The 18,554-nt window shown below is 38.8% G+C and overlaps 1 protein-coding gene across 2 annotated transcripts in view; it reads right to left on the bottom strand.

Moving 5' to 3' along the window:
• LOC109469199 (regulator of G-protein signaling 7-like) overlaps positions 1–18,477 on the bottom strand; it is a 22,769-nt gene extending 4,292 nt beyond the window's left edge. Inside the window, exons 1-11 of one of the 2 annotated variants that reach the window (XM_019767641.1) lie at positions 17,557–18,477; positions 13,456–13,552; positions 7,496–7,546; positions 6,622–6,728; positions 6,445–6,496; positions 5,808–5,872; positions 4,966–5,042; positions 4,105–4,198; positions 2,981–3,061; positions 2,629–2,694; positions 2,273–2,334 (exon numbers count right to left, since the gene is read on the bottom strand). In XM_019767641.1, the coding sequence (XP_019623200.1) occupies positions 2,273–2,334; positions 2,629–2,694; positions 2,981–3,061; positions 4,105–4,198; positions 4,966–5,042; positions 5,808–5,872; positions 6,445–6,496; positions 6,622–6,728; positions 7,496–7,546; positions 13,456–13,552; positions 17,557–17,634 (830 nt within the window). In that variant the 5' untranslated portion in view covers positions 17,635–18,477. The remainder of the gene's footprint in view (positions 1–2,272; positions 2,335–2,628; positions 2,695–2,980; positions 3,062–4,104; positions 4,199–4,965; positions 5,043–5,807; positions 5,873–6,444; positions 6,497–6,621; positions 6,729–7,495; positions 7,547–13,455; positions 13,553–17,556) is intronic. The other variant, XM_019767642.1, reaches the window with a different exon arrangement.
• Between the last annotated feature and the right edge of the window lie 77 nt (positions 18,478–18,554).

Genomic DNA, 18,554 nt, shown 5'->3' on the forward strand with positions numbered 1-18,554 from the left:
ACCCTGTATCTGCCCGGCCGGAATGCAAGAGCTAGTCGGCACCCTATTGCATCCCGCACAGGTCTGACAGAAGACTGACTGGGCACCGGACGGGTCCCCAACAGAAACCGGTCGTCAAGGGGACCAAAATTTTGTGAATTTTACATAGAAGCCGCCTCAGCGCCCCGACAGGGAGCCGTAAAGGAAAATTCAATTGTGACCCTGACAGCCGGCGTACGCTCGGCTTCATGACGCCGGCCGGCGTCTACACCGAGACATGCCGAGCAGGCCCCGTTTCACATGTGACTCCAGCTGACTACTGATCCGTTCTTCCAGTCCTCCAGCACTTCCCTGTGATCGCCGTTGAATGCCAGCTTTATTCCAGGGAAGGCGTACTAGGGAAGACGGTTATGGTTCTATTAAAGCGTTTGCGATGTACGGCGATCAGAAAAGCATCCATCTCACAACACAGTCACCCTCGGCTTTCAGCATCTCTGAAGTGATGCCATTCATGCCTGGTGACTGACTTCAGCTTCAGAGATGTCCTCGATCTCAACAGGTAATGGGTGTAGGTGTTCATCAAAGACTAATGCTACTGAGGTATGGCTTGAGCGGTTTAAGACTTTTTGAAAAGTATTCTGCCCACCTGACAAGCTTGTCCTCCCCCTAAGACAGTGGTAGGGTCCCATCCTCCGCCTTAATTAGGACTGTGCACTTTTGAGCGGCCGCCGGTCATCTTCCTGGAGATCTGTTAAGCTTTTGTCCCAATTGTAAAAAAAAAGTCCCTGGCGGGTAGTTCCCGGGCTGTTTTTGACACTTACAGCCGTGGGACACCCCGCGGCTACCGGGCTATTTTTCTTTGGCCTGTCCGGGACTCAGGAAGAATTCAACTTAAATTCTACGCGGGCCACGCTGACATAAAATTCAGGACGTCAAGTTAGCGCTTTATTCTGCCTGTACACAGACGTTGGTAAGGCACAGGTGTGAGCTTATGAAGGGTCTAATATTTTTTGAACGGATTGTATCATTTATTAACATTCCTATCAGTGTTCAGAGGTACAGGCGCCCATGCTATATACTGGTTAGTTTTTGCATAATTTGCATTAAATTTTGGCGTGATCAATACTGGGATGGTTTATTCTAAATATCTAGCCTTCAAAACATGTGTAAAGTACACATGTATGTGTATTGTATCAAAAGTATTGTTGATACCATGAGATTTATTGAGATATTGACGAAAAACAGATTTTCAGTAATGGCGGCCTAAATTTTCAAATTAAGCACAAAAATATCTATTTGATCTCCACTGAAATGGCCTATCCTCAATAGTTATTCCAAAAACATGGGGAAAGACACCAAATATATTATGATATCATATGTAGTTACTGAGATATTGACGGAAAACAGATTTTCAGTAATGGCCACCTTGATTTGCCTATTGTGCGGCTTTAATTTGCATATTCAGCACAAAAAAACTGGTTTGATCTTTACTGAAATGGCTTAATTCCATTCGTTATCCCTCAAAACATGGGGATAGACACCAAAATTATTCTGATACCATGAGTAGTTCCTGAGATATTGACGAAAAACAGATTTTCAGTAATGGCCGCCCTAATTTGCATATTGCGCGGCCCAAATTTGCATATTTAGCAAAAAATAATGGTTCTAACTTTACTGAAATGGCTTAATCTAATTCGTTATCCCTCAAAAGATGGGGATAGACACCAAAATTATTCTGATACCATGAGTAGTTACTGAGATATTGACGAAAACTGGATTTTCAGTAATGGCCACCTTAATTTGCATATTGTGCGAATTGCCCAAGGATGACAGAGTGGCATCATTCAGATTCTGAAAGAGCACACCTCAGAGATATAGAAACAACAAAAAAACTTTGTATGGACCGCATTGCACGCTTATTGGTCTCTGCCACCAGACTAAGAAGAGAACAAGAAATAGCCATGCCTTCAAGTACCAGAGTTATCAACCAAGGATTGAGGTGTTCAAGAATTAATTCTTTCCTAGAACTATTGCAGAGTGGAACTCACTGTCACCAAGTACAGTAGGGGCATTGTCAATAGATAGCTTTAAACAAAGTCTACAGCTAGAAGTTCAAGGGTTAGGTGTAACAAGTCGATCGGTGTAATATAGCCAGCTGCCGCTGCGCCGTGTGCCTGCGAAGCTGGTGTGTTACGCCGAAAGTCGGTTATACCGGCTATACAGATACAGATAACCTTCCCACAAATATAACTGATGCACAGATTAAAAAATGGCAGACTAGGTTAGTACTCACAGTTCTGCTATCTTTGACATCTTGATGTGATGCTTGTCTAGTTTCTTCTGAAGTGCTGTAACCTGCATGTAACACACATCATGAATTATTAACCACTGCTTATTAATTAATAGGTAAAAAGACTGAGCACTCAAGGTATATCTAGATATTGCAACATTTTGAATCTATTTTTTCTTCCATCATTCTTTTTTCCATCAATCTGCAACATACCTTTTTTCCAAGCTTCCAGTACAAATTTCTTATTTACAACCACCCTTCCTTCTCACTCTGTTCCTTCACTGACTCATTGGCAATGACAACCTTAATATTTTTTTAGTTTAAACAACAAATTGAATGGTAAGAAATAGGGCACCCACCTGTTTTTGTAGCTCTTCTGGTTCAATTTGCTCTTCAGTGATGTCCAGACCTCCGTTTGTAGTTGACTGTAACAACACAATGGACACAATGAACCAATAGTTATGCACTACTTCAAGGATTCAAGGATGCTAAAATTTAACAGACAGGCACCCCAAGAGACAGCAGATTTAATGTGTGTGTGCTAAAACATCTAATAAATATGTTCATGCCAACAAGGTGGACAAATCCTTCCCATATTTTATTACTTTATTCAAGTTCTGAAACATAAATTCAGGTTTAACACAGATCATCTGCAATATACAACTGTTTTAAATTAACAATAATCATGTAAGAGACAAAATGACTGCAGACCTTTCTCTTCTTTGGTGTGTCCCCACAGCTGACTCTACACGACTTCTTGATGTCCATTTCTGTTGTATTTACACACCCAGGCTGCAGGGAAGGGTACATCAAAAAGATGCAGCATCTTTCAGTCAGTACACAGTCAGGATCAGTTCTCCCTGCCCACCAGGCTTGTTGGATGGAGATGATTAGTTGGTGTGACTACTGGAGTTAGGCTGTGCCAAGGGTCTAATTACCATGGTGCTGAATTGCCTTCCATTGACTCAGCTGTGCTGCAGCATTCTCTTCATACCTAACTGGGCATTGTGGGCAGCACCAGAACTTGTGAAGCTTTTATTTAGAGCAGCGACACAGCCATTTAAAAGCAGGTTTCTTGTGAGTTCTATTTGTGCACTTGACCCTACTATTTCTCCAGATTCAAACTGTACCAAAAAATACATCCTTGTCAAAATCAAGTGCTCATCAAAAGAAAGAAAGTAAAAAATAAGCAATATACCATATGGTACATTTATTTGTTTTGTGTTGGAAGTATTGTACTTAACTAAATTTTAAATGTGAGCAGCCAATTTATGTGCAAACCATGTGCAAGTTGTCAATCTAATTTTGAAAATTGGTCATACACACTCTCTCTTGTATCATCTTCAATGTTGCTGACTTGTCATTGATGTCTAGGTAGGGAAACACATTATAGCTCATTGACATTTACTGCTAATTGCATAAAATTGGGTGCAGTCATAACATTTATGAGCTTTAAGTCTGTAAAGTCTACATCAAAGCATGAATACACTTTTACTCTAGATACTATAATGTTTTAACTATCATTCAAATTTTAAAAAATCATCATAATTCTAGATTTCTTTTATCATAACTTAGTCACAATGAATGACATGGATAACCTTTATGATTAATACAATAAATGTGACATTATAGTGGGTGGTCTTGACCAACCTAGATTTAGTAGATTGCCAGCTGTGACTATCAGTAGTGATTACTGCAGTGTGAAATAAATGAGGACCATGCAAAGTCAGTGAAGTACTGTAATGTTGCTAATGATTGGCTGTGCTACAAAATCATAGACTATGTTACCATGGCAACAGCTGTTCTATCAGATATCATGAAAAAATTCATCATACCACTGGTCTATGGACATCCCAAAAGGCCCTTTCTTGGCTGTCTAGAATTTTTCTCTCCACCTTGTCTCTCTTCTTGTCCACTCTGGAAAGGTCACTGTGGGTTAGCAAACACCAGAGGAAATGGAGCATTCTACAGTTTCTCAAGGCATGGTTCATATCTGTTAACATTATGCTTCACATGTTAGGTTTTTGTGAAATGTCTGCTCTCCAGTCATTTTCCTGAACAGTGCCTGTTTGGTTTTGTTCTTACAAAACATGCCCTTTTTGATATACATATACAATGGAATTCCTTAATGTTTGTTTAATCAAAGAACTCTATCTAACCAACAGATTGATAATCCCTGTTGTCATTCTTGACTTTAATCCAAAAACTTATTGCCAAGTTTGTTTCATCATCTATGAGGGGGCTTCTACTTTCCTTCCTTAACCTCACTTCATATCCAGGTACTCCAAGATTTCAAATCGACTGTTGACATTTATGTCAGCTCATGAATTATGTATAATGAAGGATTAGTCTTAGATTCTTCCAAGTCCCTTGTTCCTATCTCTAAATTAGGAGTTAAAACATAGTACAGGGCTGTAAAGCCACATGGGCCAGAGTGTTGGTTATGTGGTAATTGCATCATAATCTGCTTAATAAGGACTAAAGCTGTGAACCTGATAGCTCTTTAACTTAAGCCTTGTATCTGTGTTGAAAAAACATAATAAATCAGTATTGATAATCTGATTTAGATTGATTTAGATAATTGATTTAGATTTATAAATGACATAAAATGTAAGAGAGCACCATGAAGAAACAACAAACAAATGAGACAATATGTTAAGTTTAGTAAGTGATTATTAAAATACAAAATTGCTTACTTTGCTTGTGCCTCAGCTTGCATGAAGATGAACTCCCATTTCCTTGCAAACATCCTTTGTAGCTTGGCAAGATTTTCCTTAAAGAACCAGACAAGAGTGTTTCTACAGAACTAACACAGATGGTTTTAAGATGTTTTGGATTTACAGGAAAAGTTATTCTTGACACATAACAAATATGAAGGTTTTTACCATGATCAACACTACAGCTTTTATCATTCAGTCAGGAAATATGCGCAAGTTACAAAAAAAAACAGCATGTTTCAAAGGTAAGAGACATTTCACCCATGATGTCAAGAATCCCCAGGATGAGTGTTTTATTATCATTCATTGCAAGGAAACAGAAAGGCTGCCAAGATGTTTTGATTCTGTATAAAATCTGTGCAAATGTAGAAAGGCTCTGCATTTTACATCTCACCATGTCAATGACCTTGTTCCTATTCTGTCTACATTCTGAGTAACTACACCGGGTGGAACCATTAACAACAACCTGTTTGTACCAAACCACACAGGTTCAATTTTCCAGGTAACTGATACAACCTCTGTGCTGTATGCCACCCACAGATTGCTGAAGGATGATAACCAAGTCATGCCATGTACAAATAGGCTGTGCTAGATTGGCCCCAAGATGTCGGACTTGTCAACTTGAAATCTTTCCAACCAAATGCAAAGTCTGTTGATTGCCAATATAAATTATTGCCACCATAGAAGTTGACTTCAATGACGTAGATTATAGAAGGTGAATTTCAACTGTGAAAGACAATTATCGGTGCATAGGGGCACGACAGGTGGTCTATTATTAAGTCACATAAAAACTTTTCAACCTATAATCAGTTAATACTTACTGCTTCATAATCCGCCAGTTCCAACCTTGCCTTGTTCTGCATTGTTCTTTTGCATAGGTACACAGCTGTGCAGATGCAGTCAAATAAGGAACAAAAAGGTTCAGGACCATTAGAGAAGCCAAACATAGAAACATTGGATAAACATATATCAGTAAAAGAACTGGCATACCAGGTATTAATGTTACATTTCTGTGAGTTCAGTTTGTTATCATCGTAGATTAAACATTTTTCATATTTCTGTACTGCTGGCCAAATTGTATTTTAGCACTTATCAATCAACAGAATGTGATTTACACCCCAAAATTGTCATAACCCTGCATAGTCTATCGAGAAGAGAAAAAATTTAACCTTCTTGAAGGGCAGAGAATGCAGATTCATTGTATATTCAAGTCCTAAAGAGGCTACATGTATGCCTTTGATATATTCATTAACATTATATATGACTGTTAACAACACATGTTGTATCTGACTAAGGTAAACTAGACATTTAAAACTAAACAAACTTACAGTGTCAAAAGCAGATGTATGTATCAGACAGCTACAATGCAAACACTTGAAGCACAGGGAACCTGATAGCAAAGCCAACAACACTGTACTACAAAAGTCAGAATCAGATATTAGGACTTGTGGATCCTACCATAGTCAGTATTCTCTGGTTCCCAACAATTCGATGGCCAGAAATAGGGAGTCTGAAAAAAATGGTAATATTTCATCTTACAGTGCTTGAATAATCCAAAGAAATTAGTTACTACCAGTATCCATTTATGCTTAAAGAATACTTGTTTTGATTTAACTGATCTTGTTTCAGACTTACCTGAAATCTGTAAAATGTTCCATCATCTTTCAGCATGAGCACATGGTCAGAGATGGGGAAGAAGTATCCGTGGGCAGACATTAATGACCCCAGATGGACGGCCTCAGCTGCACACATGCAAAACATCCAGGTCAACGAGTGGGTCAAAATGTACAGATTATGTATATTTGTCAGTAAAAAATGAGGAGGCATTTTAAATCACACTTTTGTTCACAAATCTTTATTGCTGACTTAATCAATGATGGTTTCAAACACTGCCATTGTCTCTTTTTTTGATAATTTGGATCTCATGGTCAGTATTTGGACAGAGCTCAAATCAGTTAATTAGATGCATAACCCCGACCTCACCTGACCCAGGGTCATCCCTGTAGTATGGAACAAGTAGCGGTGAGTGGTGGAGCTCCCTAGCCGAGCACATCTTTCTCATGTCTACAACATTAAAGTTTACCAAGCCCACTCCGCCTCCTTGTATCTCCTTGTGTCATGAGAGTGCAGATAATTCAGCTCAATGTAAATCTATCTCATAACATACTTCTTATCACCTGATTTTGTGACTCAATATCTTATTATCCTTCTAACTCCCTAGTCAATAACTCTGCAGCATTGTACTAATTTGTCTTGTAATGATATGGAATCAATGCACTGCTTCTTGCAGCAGTAGATGTTTGAGGGCTTTTATTAGCGAAATAATTTAAGGGTCCTGCAGATAACCCAATTAATCTAAGTGCAACATTTTTCTCACTGGATGAAAATCACTTGATGAATACAATGTTCACACAATAAGGCTTTTTCTCATTCTATCTATCTTGTCTGCGACTGGCAACATTTGAGTTCCAATCTAAATGCAAATTTTAAAAGCCAAAAGAACCATTACCTTGATCTTCAACATCCAGCTTCTTCACTATCCAGTTCACGAGGTCAGACCCTGAATCAGCAAACAGAACATGTATGACTGACAGAGGCAACCTGAATACGTAATGTCAGCCTTCATGCTCTGATACAATCAGATAGCAAGAAACCTGATGATAAAGTTTGATTGATACATGTATGTAAGATACTGCACAAGACACTGAATTACTGCTACAATATGGAATCAAAAATGGTAACATTTAGAAGTACAAAGTAAATACAGAATGTTAACCATTTATCATTCAACTAAAGGTAAGATTTAAGATGACCCCTGATGGTATTGGGATCAGATTGATCAATGACATTGTTGATTCATGTACAGTGTTAGCTGTGATCCTGGCCTGTCAACTACATGATTCATTTCACTCATTATCCTGCTGATTTTCTGCAATAAATATGTCATGAAAACAACATAAGTGTAACACTTCTATGAACAGTTTTGGGTTAAATAACTTTAAAGATGCTTATGCCAAATTTGAATAGCCCCAACATTTCAAGGGATTGTGACCCAAAAATTATGTCCTCTTTTATACAAATCTGTCTATCTTAATGTTTCCATCTTTTTTTACTTTGAATTTCATTTTATTCTACAGGGGTGCAAATTTCACAAGGTTTCATTTTGGGGACCTTCATAAATATTAGCTCAGAGGGGTTAAATTTGCATTGGTTTTATTTGCTTCGTACATTGGTTTTATTTGCTTCGTAATTTACTGTCACAGACGAAAAGTTCTTAACTCATTCAACATGTACTGCAAAACCTGTGAATTTCAAGCTGACTATTACTAACACTTGGCAAGGAAGAACTTGGCAATCATCAGGCAATTACCCATGCGTATTTTCAACATTCATCTGGTATCAGTGACATCCTATAGTCCCACAAGGACATTAGTATGCAGATGGATGTGGAAAGTAAATCTAGGGTATCATCATCATTGAAAAAGGTAACACAGGGGCATAGCAAGGAGTATTCAATTGGAATACTCTCCACAAACACGAGGCAATGTTCTCATCACATTGGACACAAAGCTTAGCTCAAGTACACAAGGCCAAGACAACTATGTCATCAGTATTTGTTAGCTACCAGGTATCATCTATGAAAGAGGTAACATTTGAAATTGTAATGTCAGAGTTCACAGTATTCATTCCTAAACCATGTCTAGCTGTTTACAGTAAAGTGCCTCAAGAACTCCCTTGACACTGTGTCAGTCTTACCTATGCAGCCATCATGCATAAACTGAGTCAGAACAGGACCAAAGGATAATGTCGTAGAGCCACAGAAGTAAAATATATCCCATGTTTTAATGTACAATGGTTACCATGAATTTTATTTGCCTAAAAGCTCAGTCAAATAGTATAATGCAAATTTATACTAGGGTGCTACAGAATCATAATGAAGTCTGCAGCATTTTTAGTGGAAAACATGGACTGAAGCAATGCACCAACCATTATGTAAGTAACTAGTCATCATGTTTTAAAGTGTACCATGACAAATCATTTGGCCATCCAACTAGAGTTGAGTCCACTGGGACCTTGTGGTCATAGATTCACCTGAAATGACTTCTGATTAAATGTAACATTATACTTATAAGGACATTCAAGCATATGCAGATTCAATATCATACTATTGCTGATACCATAATTTAAATTAACCTAAACCCTTTGTACTTTGAGATTATCATGGTGTACCAAGGTCTGTGATACTAATCTTTCAAGAGTGTGAAAATGGTCCAGGGACCACACCTAACAACTGGACAAAGTTCCCATTGGGGTGTCTGTCTGTAGAATACGCAGCTAATTGTACCAGGAAGGCATGGTCTCCTATTCCCAAGGACAAGTCAAGGACTCATTAATGTTCCATGGATCTCACCACAGGTTGGGATGAATATAAGGGGTCCAAAATACAATCATGCCTTTTCATTTTACATATGTGGACTGACTGAGTGATACAAAAACCTGACCATTATAATGGAGTATGTTCAGCATATCAAAGTAGCATATGCAATTATGAACTTATGCACATCAACCATATGCACATAATCGTTGCAAACCTTTGATATTTTGGGATGGTTTCAAGGGATCTGATAGCTGGTTCAATGTTACAAATATAGACCAATACTCTGTTAGCCCAGGGGCTTTTATCTGAAACACAAGAATCTGATACTGACTGATATATGCAGTTACCCAATGAGAAAGACTCAGGTTCAGCACATCAACACTGAGGTTTGTTAACTGGCTCACTGACCATATCTTTTACAAAATTAATACACAAGTCAAGATAATTGACCACAGATAAGCCAACAAACCAAATACCAAGTATTGCTAAAATGATGAACTGGTATATACTGTTGTCCAAAGCTACCAAGACATAGCAGGATCATGAATATTTAATCATGCTGTTTTCAGTGCTTGTATGCTACTGGTATTCTTAATGGATGTGGAAATGTTCATGGATATGCATGAATGGTGAGGAAAATTAGGTCACTTTGTGGTCTCCTATTGCCAAAACCCATTTCTGCATTGTCAGCATATCACATGTGTACTTATAACGTTATATAATGTACAAACACTAAACATTTGAAGTTCTCACAGAAAAAGCAATTACTAGTAATAACGACATCATTAGGAGGCCTTTAACTCTTGTCGACCAATCAGATGGCTTTTTGCATCACAAATGTCTAATGAAGTACATGAAGACCCAGATAACAAGGGGATACAACAGCACGGTACCCTGCATGACTGTCCAATCAACCATTCTATTTCCTGATTTATGATTGCCTCACAATCCCAGGCAATTACAGAACAGATTCTATAGCCCCACATCATGAGGGTCATGGGTACACAAACAGAAATTGTAATAACTCAATTACAATGTTCTTGTGACACTGATCATCAAACGGGCTGAATCTGTAGCAATATACAATTATAATATACATGTACTTTCATGAATAGGTGCTAATCAGTTATGTGTTTACCAGACATTTTCTGACATTGTAGAGTGATTAATTTGATCAAAATCATGGATGCAGCAAAACCTATCAATCTTGTTACTGGATGGGTACAAATAAATTAACATGATTCATAGAACAGGCAATCAACTTGAAATCTGGACAGGTAAGCTAGACAGTAGTATCATGAGAGAACTGTCATGTGTGTCAGTATGGGAAGACATAACCTCCATTCATCAGTAAGAGCTGCACCAACAGACCTGTCCTTGGTGCTGAATGCTACCCATGTTCACACATGAACAGATCTGTCCCAGGTTCTAAATACTTGCTATATACAAATAAACAGGCCTGTTCTTGGTAATGAACACAATCCATGTACAGATGAACAGACCTGTCCTTGGTGCTGAACACAATCCATGAACGCATAAACATACCTGTCCATGGTGCTAAACACAATCCATGTACACATGAACAGACCTGTCCTTGGTGCTGAACAAAATCCATGTACAGATGAACAGACCTGTCCTTGGTGCTGAACAAAATCCATGTACAGATGAACAGACCTGTCCTTGGTATTGAATACAATCCAAGTACACATAAACAGACCTGTCCGTGGTACTAAACAGTCAGGAACAGCAATGTCCCAGAGATTGTATGTTATTCATAGAATGGAAAAGATGGTTGTCAATGTAGAAATTCCCCTGGTTCTAAACACTTTGCTGTCAATTAGAAATGTTATTTATAGATAAAATATAGTTAAATATGTATATGATTATACTGAGATCCAGTGCAATTGAATTACCTCATGTAGTGCTTATATACGTATTCCTAAATACTAGTACTATAACAAAATATAGATGTGCAAAACCATATTGAATGTTTTATTCAACTTGTTCTGAAATACACATGATGCAATAGTAAATTCACTATCATCTGATTCCGAGAAAATAATAGGATATTATGCCTATGTGCTTATCATTGGCAGGAATATGCTATTGTAACCCCTAAAATCATACTAATGATATACATGTATGTATATAAAGACTTCTGTGTGCCAGAAGAAGTTATCTCTAGAAACTTATACAGACAGATGTAGGGGTGTATTCATAATCCTCCTTATATACTACTTCTATGAAGGTCTATGAGATATGTCTAAAAGAGGACAGCTTCTCCATGCAGTAGATACATTTGTAAGAAGACATCAAAATGTACTCATCCCCCTCCCTGCAACCATTATTGTCCTAACAAATGACTACTTCCAGCCTTTGCCTAACCCATTTGAGCCCTGAAGGGAAGGCACTATGCAAAATGACTCCATAAAATTCTTAGTTTCATCATTAATTGTTACAGCAGATCAATCTGAAGAAAATTAGAAGAGAAACCAATATGTCATTTTGTAGGTTTTGCTTCCTACTGTGCCTGCAAACCTGGTAGAATGGAGATAACCATTGTACATAATTCAGATTTGGTCACAGTTTTGATGATGTTGTTTCGTTCCATTAAGCCTTACTGTTTGCATTACATGGAGCTTATTTACTGGCCATTTACACCAAGGATCAGTTCCAATTTTCCTTGAGTCCTTGTCTACAATTTCTCATAATGAACAGTGTTAATATACTGACAGGCAAATAGTTGCTGTGCAACTGGTAATAGCAGCAAGTTTAATATGTTTGTGTGTAGGAATGGTTTTCTGGGGAAACATACTTCTGATCTGGTTGTTTTTACAGCTGATATTCAGCACCACGGACAGGCATGCTTCTTTAAGTCAATTACACATGGATGGTATAATGGCTGTCCTAACGAACCTTGATTTCATCAAATTATCTTATGCATTTTTTTCTTTGTACCATGTTAAAAGCCTAGAGGTAGAGGCTTGTTCAGAATATGCACAGACATACATGTACCCCCACGCACTGCAACCATGGCATTTCGGGGTTTATTCCTAATGGGACAAAAACTTCCTATGATGTTAGCTGTAACAAAGCCCCAGTGTGGGGTAGATTGCCAGAAGGGATGGTATGAGTCATGCTCTGTCTCTCCACATCTTTATTTGTATGCAAGGCAAGGCTCATACAGGCAGGAGAGTTATTCCAATTGGGCTCAACAAGTCACGCAGTCATGATAAAGGTCACATTGGGTCGGGTCCCACAGGAAGCTTAGTTTGATCAAGGGCCTGTAGTAGCGGTTTAACCCTCAGAAGCCAACAAACGCCTCTTTGCACCAAATTTGGACTAGTTCAGTCATAAGGTAGTGATAATAGCTACCGCAGCTATTTTTGCTGGTTCAAGCAATTTTTGTGCTGCCCTGATGTAGCTCATGTAGTTTACATTAACTCCTGACCTCTGCCATACCCAGTCCTTTCATCTTATGAAAAAAACAATGATGAATCTAAACTAAAGCAAGGATAGCCACTACTGTAGATACATGAAGGCAGCATGATCCATCCATATGCAGTTGGTGAATGTAGCATATATGTACTCATAGTCACTTTCTGTATCCAGAAGGCTTTTACTATAGTAGAGATAAATGTACTTCAATGTAACAATAGAGCAGCAATTTGTCATGGTCAAGTTATGATCCTTTTTCCTATACATATAACTTACATAGACTGAGCTAGGCACATTCAAAACTTCAATTCATATATCATACCTTATACTTGGATATGTAATGTTACATTTAATAGAAATATATGAATATAATTCATGATATTCTGGTAGGTGGACTTCTGTTCTTAAAACCAATACCAGAAACCTTATGATTTGCTTGCAAATACCATCAGGTGATTGAATTATAAATCAAATACTCTGATTGGCCACAAAGATATTTCTAGGATCAAGTGTCATCTTGCTCAGGCTTTGAAGAAGACCCCTGGGGCTCTAATGTAATACAACATATTCCCTTGTGTTCTGAACAGAATAATTTGAGACTACCGCCTATTGGTTTATGAGGAAATTCACAGAGGTAAAACATTAGTGCTTACCTGTAAACACACTTGGTATTTTGGTCATAAAGCTCTTCACTGTTCTGATAGGCACCCCGTCTTGCTCTTCTTGCATGTGCATGACAATTCGCTCCATCTGAAACATACAAGCCATCATTTAGTACCAGCACAGCATAGAAATATGCATCAAATGTTCTCTTTTATCTGTGTTTAAATCTATTGCGCTTCATCAGAAGTAGCTTCTGGCCTCTGGTCACTCCATTTTCTGTGACCCTGACCTGCAGCATGTAGATGCAGGCTTTGCCAACGTTACCTTCATGTTTAGTCTGTGTGTGTGTGCGTGTAAACACAGTAACTCAATTCAAGAAGGCTGAGATGGATTGTCTTGATATCTGGTAGGTGGACAGTTTTGATGAGACCTCAAAATGATTGGATTTTGGACCTGCTGGCAGTGCCTTCCTCATTCATGTAGGACTATTGACACGTGTGATGTATGTAATGGAGAAAATAAGGATATTGATTTTATAAATGAAGACTTAACTTTGATAACTGATAAGAAAATGTTATAATCACTTAGCGGTGACTGCCAGAAATTTCATACTTTTGGAAGTCAAGTGAAGTCAAGTGAGGGTGAACATCATTAAACACAACATATCAGGGACTTATTTTCATGATTTATGATGAAATGCTAGAATGTTAAGACTCTTTGTTAAGATAAGTCACTCATTGGGTTGTCAATATAATCTATGGATATAATTAATGCCAATCTTATTTGCATAATCTGTGAGAAATGTTTATAATTCATCAGTTGTAAACATTAACATCATTTGGTGAAGGTATGCGATCATGGAACTCTAGTTCAAAGATAACATATAACTCCCTCAACTGTAGTATCAGGTCAAGCTGCTTTTGACTGCATTAAGACTACCTAACCAAATCCATCCTAAGAAGCAGACTGGCCAATGCATATATATTTCCTATCTCTAGCAGTTTCGAAAAAGAGCATTTCCTCTGAGGGGATCTGTCTCAATCATTTTCTACAACTATGTAATTGATCTCTATGCACCTTTCTGCATCAGTGGAAGAGACTGGGCTGTCAGCAGAGCAGCACAGAGCTATCTCTGGTCTGCTACCCTTTTCATACCTGGGCGTCACCCCTCTCCATCACTAAAGGCCTCTGAACTCACTGTCAGTAGACCCAACTATTAATATTGGGGTACGAAAAGAGAGTTCTCAGACTTGGCAGTCATCCAAGACTCTTACCAGTGTGTCTTTATTTATACCCAGTGGACACATGTGTGCCATAATAGAAGAATAAAGGCACAGAGCTATCCATATCATTTTATATTTACAGTTTTTTTGACATTCTGAGTTTGACTTGGAAATAGGAGCAGTGATGTCAACTTCAACAATACACTATGTTGTGGTATGCAGACATTCAGGGTGGTTTAGGTTAGTGGATTTGTGATGGCTTCTATATTTCTGTATTGGAAACAGTGTTTAGCATAAAAACAAACATGATAGGGCTGTTATATGTATGCAATAATCTAGATGAAATATGTTCTCATAAGAGCTCAGGGAAAACTGATTTGATATGGTTACTTTCCCACTGTGGAGTAACATTCTGCATTTATCAGATACATTTGATACAGTTATCAACGGAAAAATGGGGAGTGTTTAAGTGCACACCATTGTTTGCCGTTGCAGGTTATGTTATATTATTTATCCCTGTGCAGAGACTCAGAGCTTCATCACCCTTTCCTGTGTAATCCATTCCCATTCCCACATTTACATAACATTCAACACTGTGTGGCAAATTACTCCGTATTTCAAATTAAAAGTTAGTGAGCCATGTGTGATTGCCATCAGTTTTCATGTAATGGATTATCACAACCAAAATTTTACCTGAGAAAAATTTAGGTGGTCATAAAACGTATAATTCTTCCAGGTACCCTATGGCTGCCACATAAAAAGTGTTATCTAGGCCGTCTCAAAAATTTCTCGACATCTGAATATCTGAAGTTTGCATACCTCAGGGATTACTTATGCTATATGAACTAAATCTCTTTTTTTTATGTGGTGTTCTCAGGGAACTATGCAGGATTATGAGAGTTAACGTTATCCTTTATCAAAAAGAAAGGCACACAGAAAGGAAGAAACAGTTCTGGTGCTATGACAACATTTGAAATGGTGGTTATGTAGTAAGTCTCAATTTCCATATTTCTACAGGCCTACTCATCATTACTGTCAAATATTTGATTTGTAGCATCCATGAGGGTCTTGCCAAGTAAGGCTGACAAATGCCTTCAAGACAACAGGCATATATCCAATAATTCTGTCCTCTAGATAGCAATAACATTGATTTAGATACTCTTATTGGTTACAAAGCCAAGGACTCTCTGTATATTCCCAGCATAGCCTAGTCGGACCAACCTATGTTCAAGAGCAATCCATCAAAAATATGGATAGACAATAGATCTTCTGACTACACATGTACTTTGACTAGAAGGCAGGTAGTCGATTCAGGGGTGTATGAAAATGCACGACAACACTCTCCTAACTGGATCATATGCATTGCTTGACATATCCCAAGGACATTATTTGATGCAATTGCAGTTACAGATGCCTGATTATATTGGTGGTATTTCGTGATGCTTTGCAATAGAAAGGGTGACCAATCGAAAGGACTTATTACTGTCACTAGGTGGCAGGAAAACAATGGAGATACAAAAATGATTAGCTTATGCTAAGTAACTACAGCATAAATATGTCAACCCATTCTTAATCACCATGGAATGTGAAAAAAAAAGGAAACATAAGAGGTAGGAAGAAAATGGCCAGGGGTGACATAAAGTTACATAGAAACCGTGAACTGTTTGAAATAACAGGGTCTCTTTCAGTTGGTAGAAAAGGACAAAACAGAAGGAAACAGAGACCAGATGACTTGGAAATTTCAAACATCTGCATCTCCCTCCCCTCAGGCATCCCAGTCTGTTCTTTACTTACTGTTGGAGCATTTCAGATGTGCCAATCCTTGCCTAGAATGGTTGCACAAATTGGAAATAAATCTGGAAGATTGCACATTTTTGGTGACCCTCCATCTCATAAAGCCTGGTATTGCAGCACCCAGCACTACCAAATTGAGCAATGGCAGCCAATTGTGTGTGCATTCAAATGATTTATCTAGTACATGGCTACACTGGCATCTTTGCACTGTGCCATTTTGCCCACTACTTTTTAAAAATTGAAGCCCTGGATAATGTAACCCTGAAATAGCTTTAGTGACTTCTAGCCCAACCTGCTGTGTTTTGATATGTTTTGATACTCTTCCTTTCCACTGATAGCTGTTGAGCTAACCTGTCCAGGTTTACATCTGATATGATAGGACAACTTGGCTGTGTGCAATCTTTTTCTCCATCTGACTCTGGCTACTTTACATGATGCCATGAATCCAATACCACCAAAGGTCGTCTGGCCCTTATCACAAGCACATCTGATGATTTCCAAACGCCCTACTGTTAAAGACTTGCGGTATATCTGACGGGAATAAAGCGTCAGGTTATTTTTCTCCTGTGATGTAGGCCACGGGTGTTCCCTGAGGGAAGGAAGATGGTGCATTGCCAGGAGGATCGAGGATTCCATTTCCAGAGGCACACACGTCACACGGTGTGACCTTAACGGCGCTGGATCAGAAAAACATCCGGCTGAACAATTACTACCTGCTCTCTTTGTCGTTAATGTAAGGTAGATGTAGGGACAGGCGATTTAGGGTGCAGTGAGGTGGATCGAGAACCTGTCAAAACATCAACCTCACAAATGTGCATGCCGGTGGTTAGCCAATTGTGCTGAACCTACAATTTAAATATTTATTTGTAACAATTTAATGCCGTGCTTGGTATTGAAAAAGCGCAATTTTATCATCTGCGGGAGGCGGACGTACGTTAAACACATGCTGATTCTGTTCGTACTCAGTAAATTGGAATAGATAATCCCCACACCGGCGGAAACGCCTTTCAAGGGCGGCCGACATCATAATAAACGTTCTACAAACGGCCCTTTACCCTTGAAACCCCCTCCCAACCTTTGTTGGTAATCGCAGACGTACCGAGACTATATATTAAATGGAAACACAATAATTACCTTCCTGTACAGTAGCAAGTTGGGCGACTCTTTTACAGGCCCGTTGGTTTCACTCCGCCGTCTGTGCCGTCCGGCCATTTTGCAAATCACAATCTTCAGTCTCCTTGAGGAGGCAAGCAAGACAAGGCTGTGGGGTTATATTCCTAAAGAGGCTGGTATCGATCTGAGGCAGTATGTATCAGAGTATACAGCGTCTCTGCTCCATATTGGAGACCTGGCTGAGGCTGGGAACAGAGATGTTTCTTCCCGGGCTACAGAAATGCGCCGCTCCTCACTGGTGATCAGGTCTCAGCCGAGAGGGCAGCTCGGATAGCGTTGGCCTGGAGCTATCGATGTGTCGTCTCCGTCCACATGCATCTCCCGAGGGTGCAGGTTCCCAACAGCTACCTCCGAACATCACTCAGCACAAGCTCCTATTTGAAATGCTAAGGATGCGCCGGGCCTTGCTTATCATTCAGTGTGCAGGTGCGCCATGTTGATGACGCAACCGTCCACCAAAGTCGGCTGTTCATTATGCCTTTTGTTTTTGTGCATACGGACATATTTTCCAGTCGACATCCCCGGATATCCTTATTTGGTTTTGGTTGGCAAACAAGGATCTACATTGGGTCAGGAGATGTCACTAATGAGAGGGCATCCGGACAATTGTCGTTTGATTGTTAACAGGTGAATAACAGGGTTAATTTTGGGAACGTCATCGGATGTTTTTAACATAAGGCCCAAATCGAAAACCTGTAAATAAAGAATACAAATAACACATGAATGATTGCGTTTTATTCATTGTAATCTTTAACTTTAACAACTAAGCAAAAGAAGCAGTGTACTTAATCAAAATGTTCTTCAATATCTACGAAATGTATTGAAGGCTCGATATATATTCTTAATATATATCGATTATGTTGTAAAGCCAACCAGAAAGCAAGTACACAAAATAATGTGCATAATGTTACACAAATTAGTTCGTATGAACGCCCCAAGAAACTTTCCTTTTCACCAGT

This window comes from Branchiostoma belcheri, unplaced genomic scaffold (genome assembly GCF_001625305.1).
Source record: "Branchiostoma belcheri isolate BF01 breed outbred unplaced genomic scaffold, Haploidv18h27 scaffold20, whole genome shotgun sequence".
Taxonomy (NCBI): domain Eukaryota; kingdom Metazoa; phylum Chordata; class Leptocardii; order Amphioxiformes; family Branchiostomatidae; genus Branchiostoma; species Branchiostoma belcheri.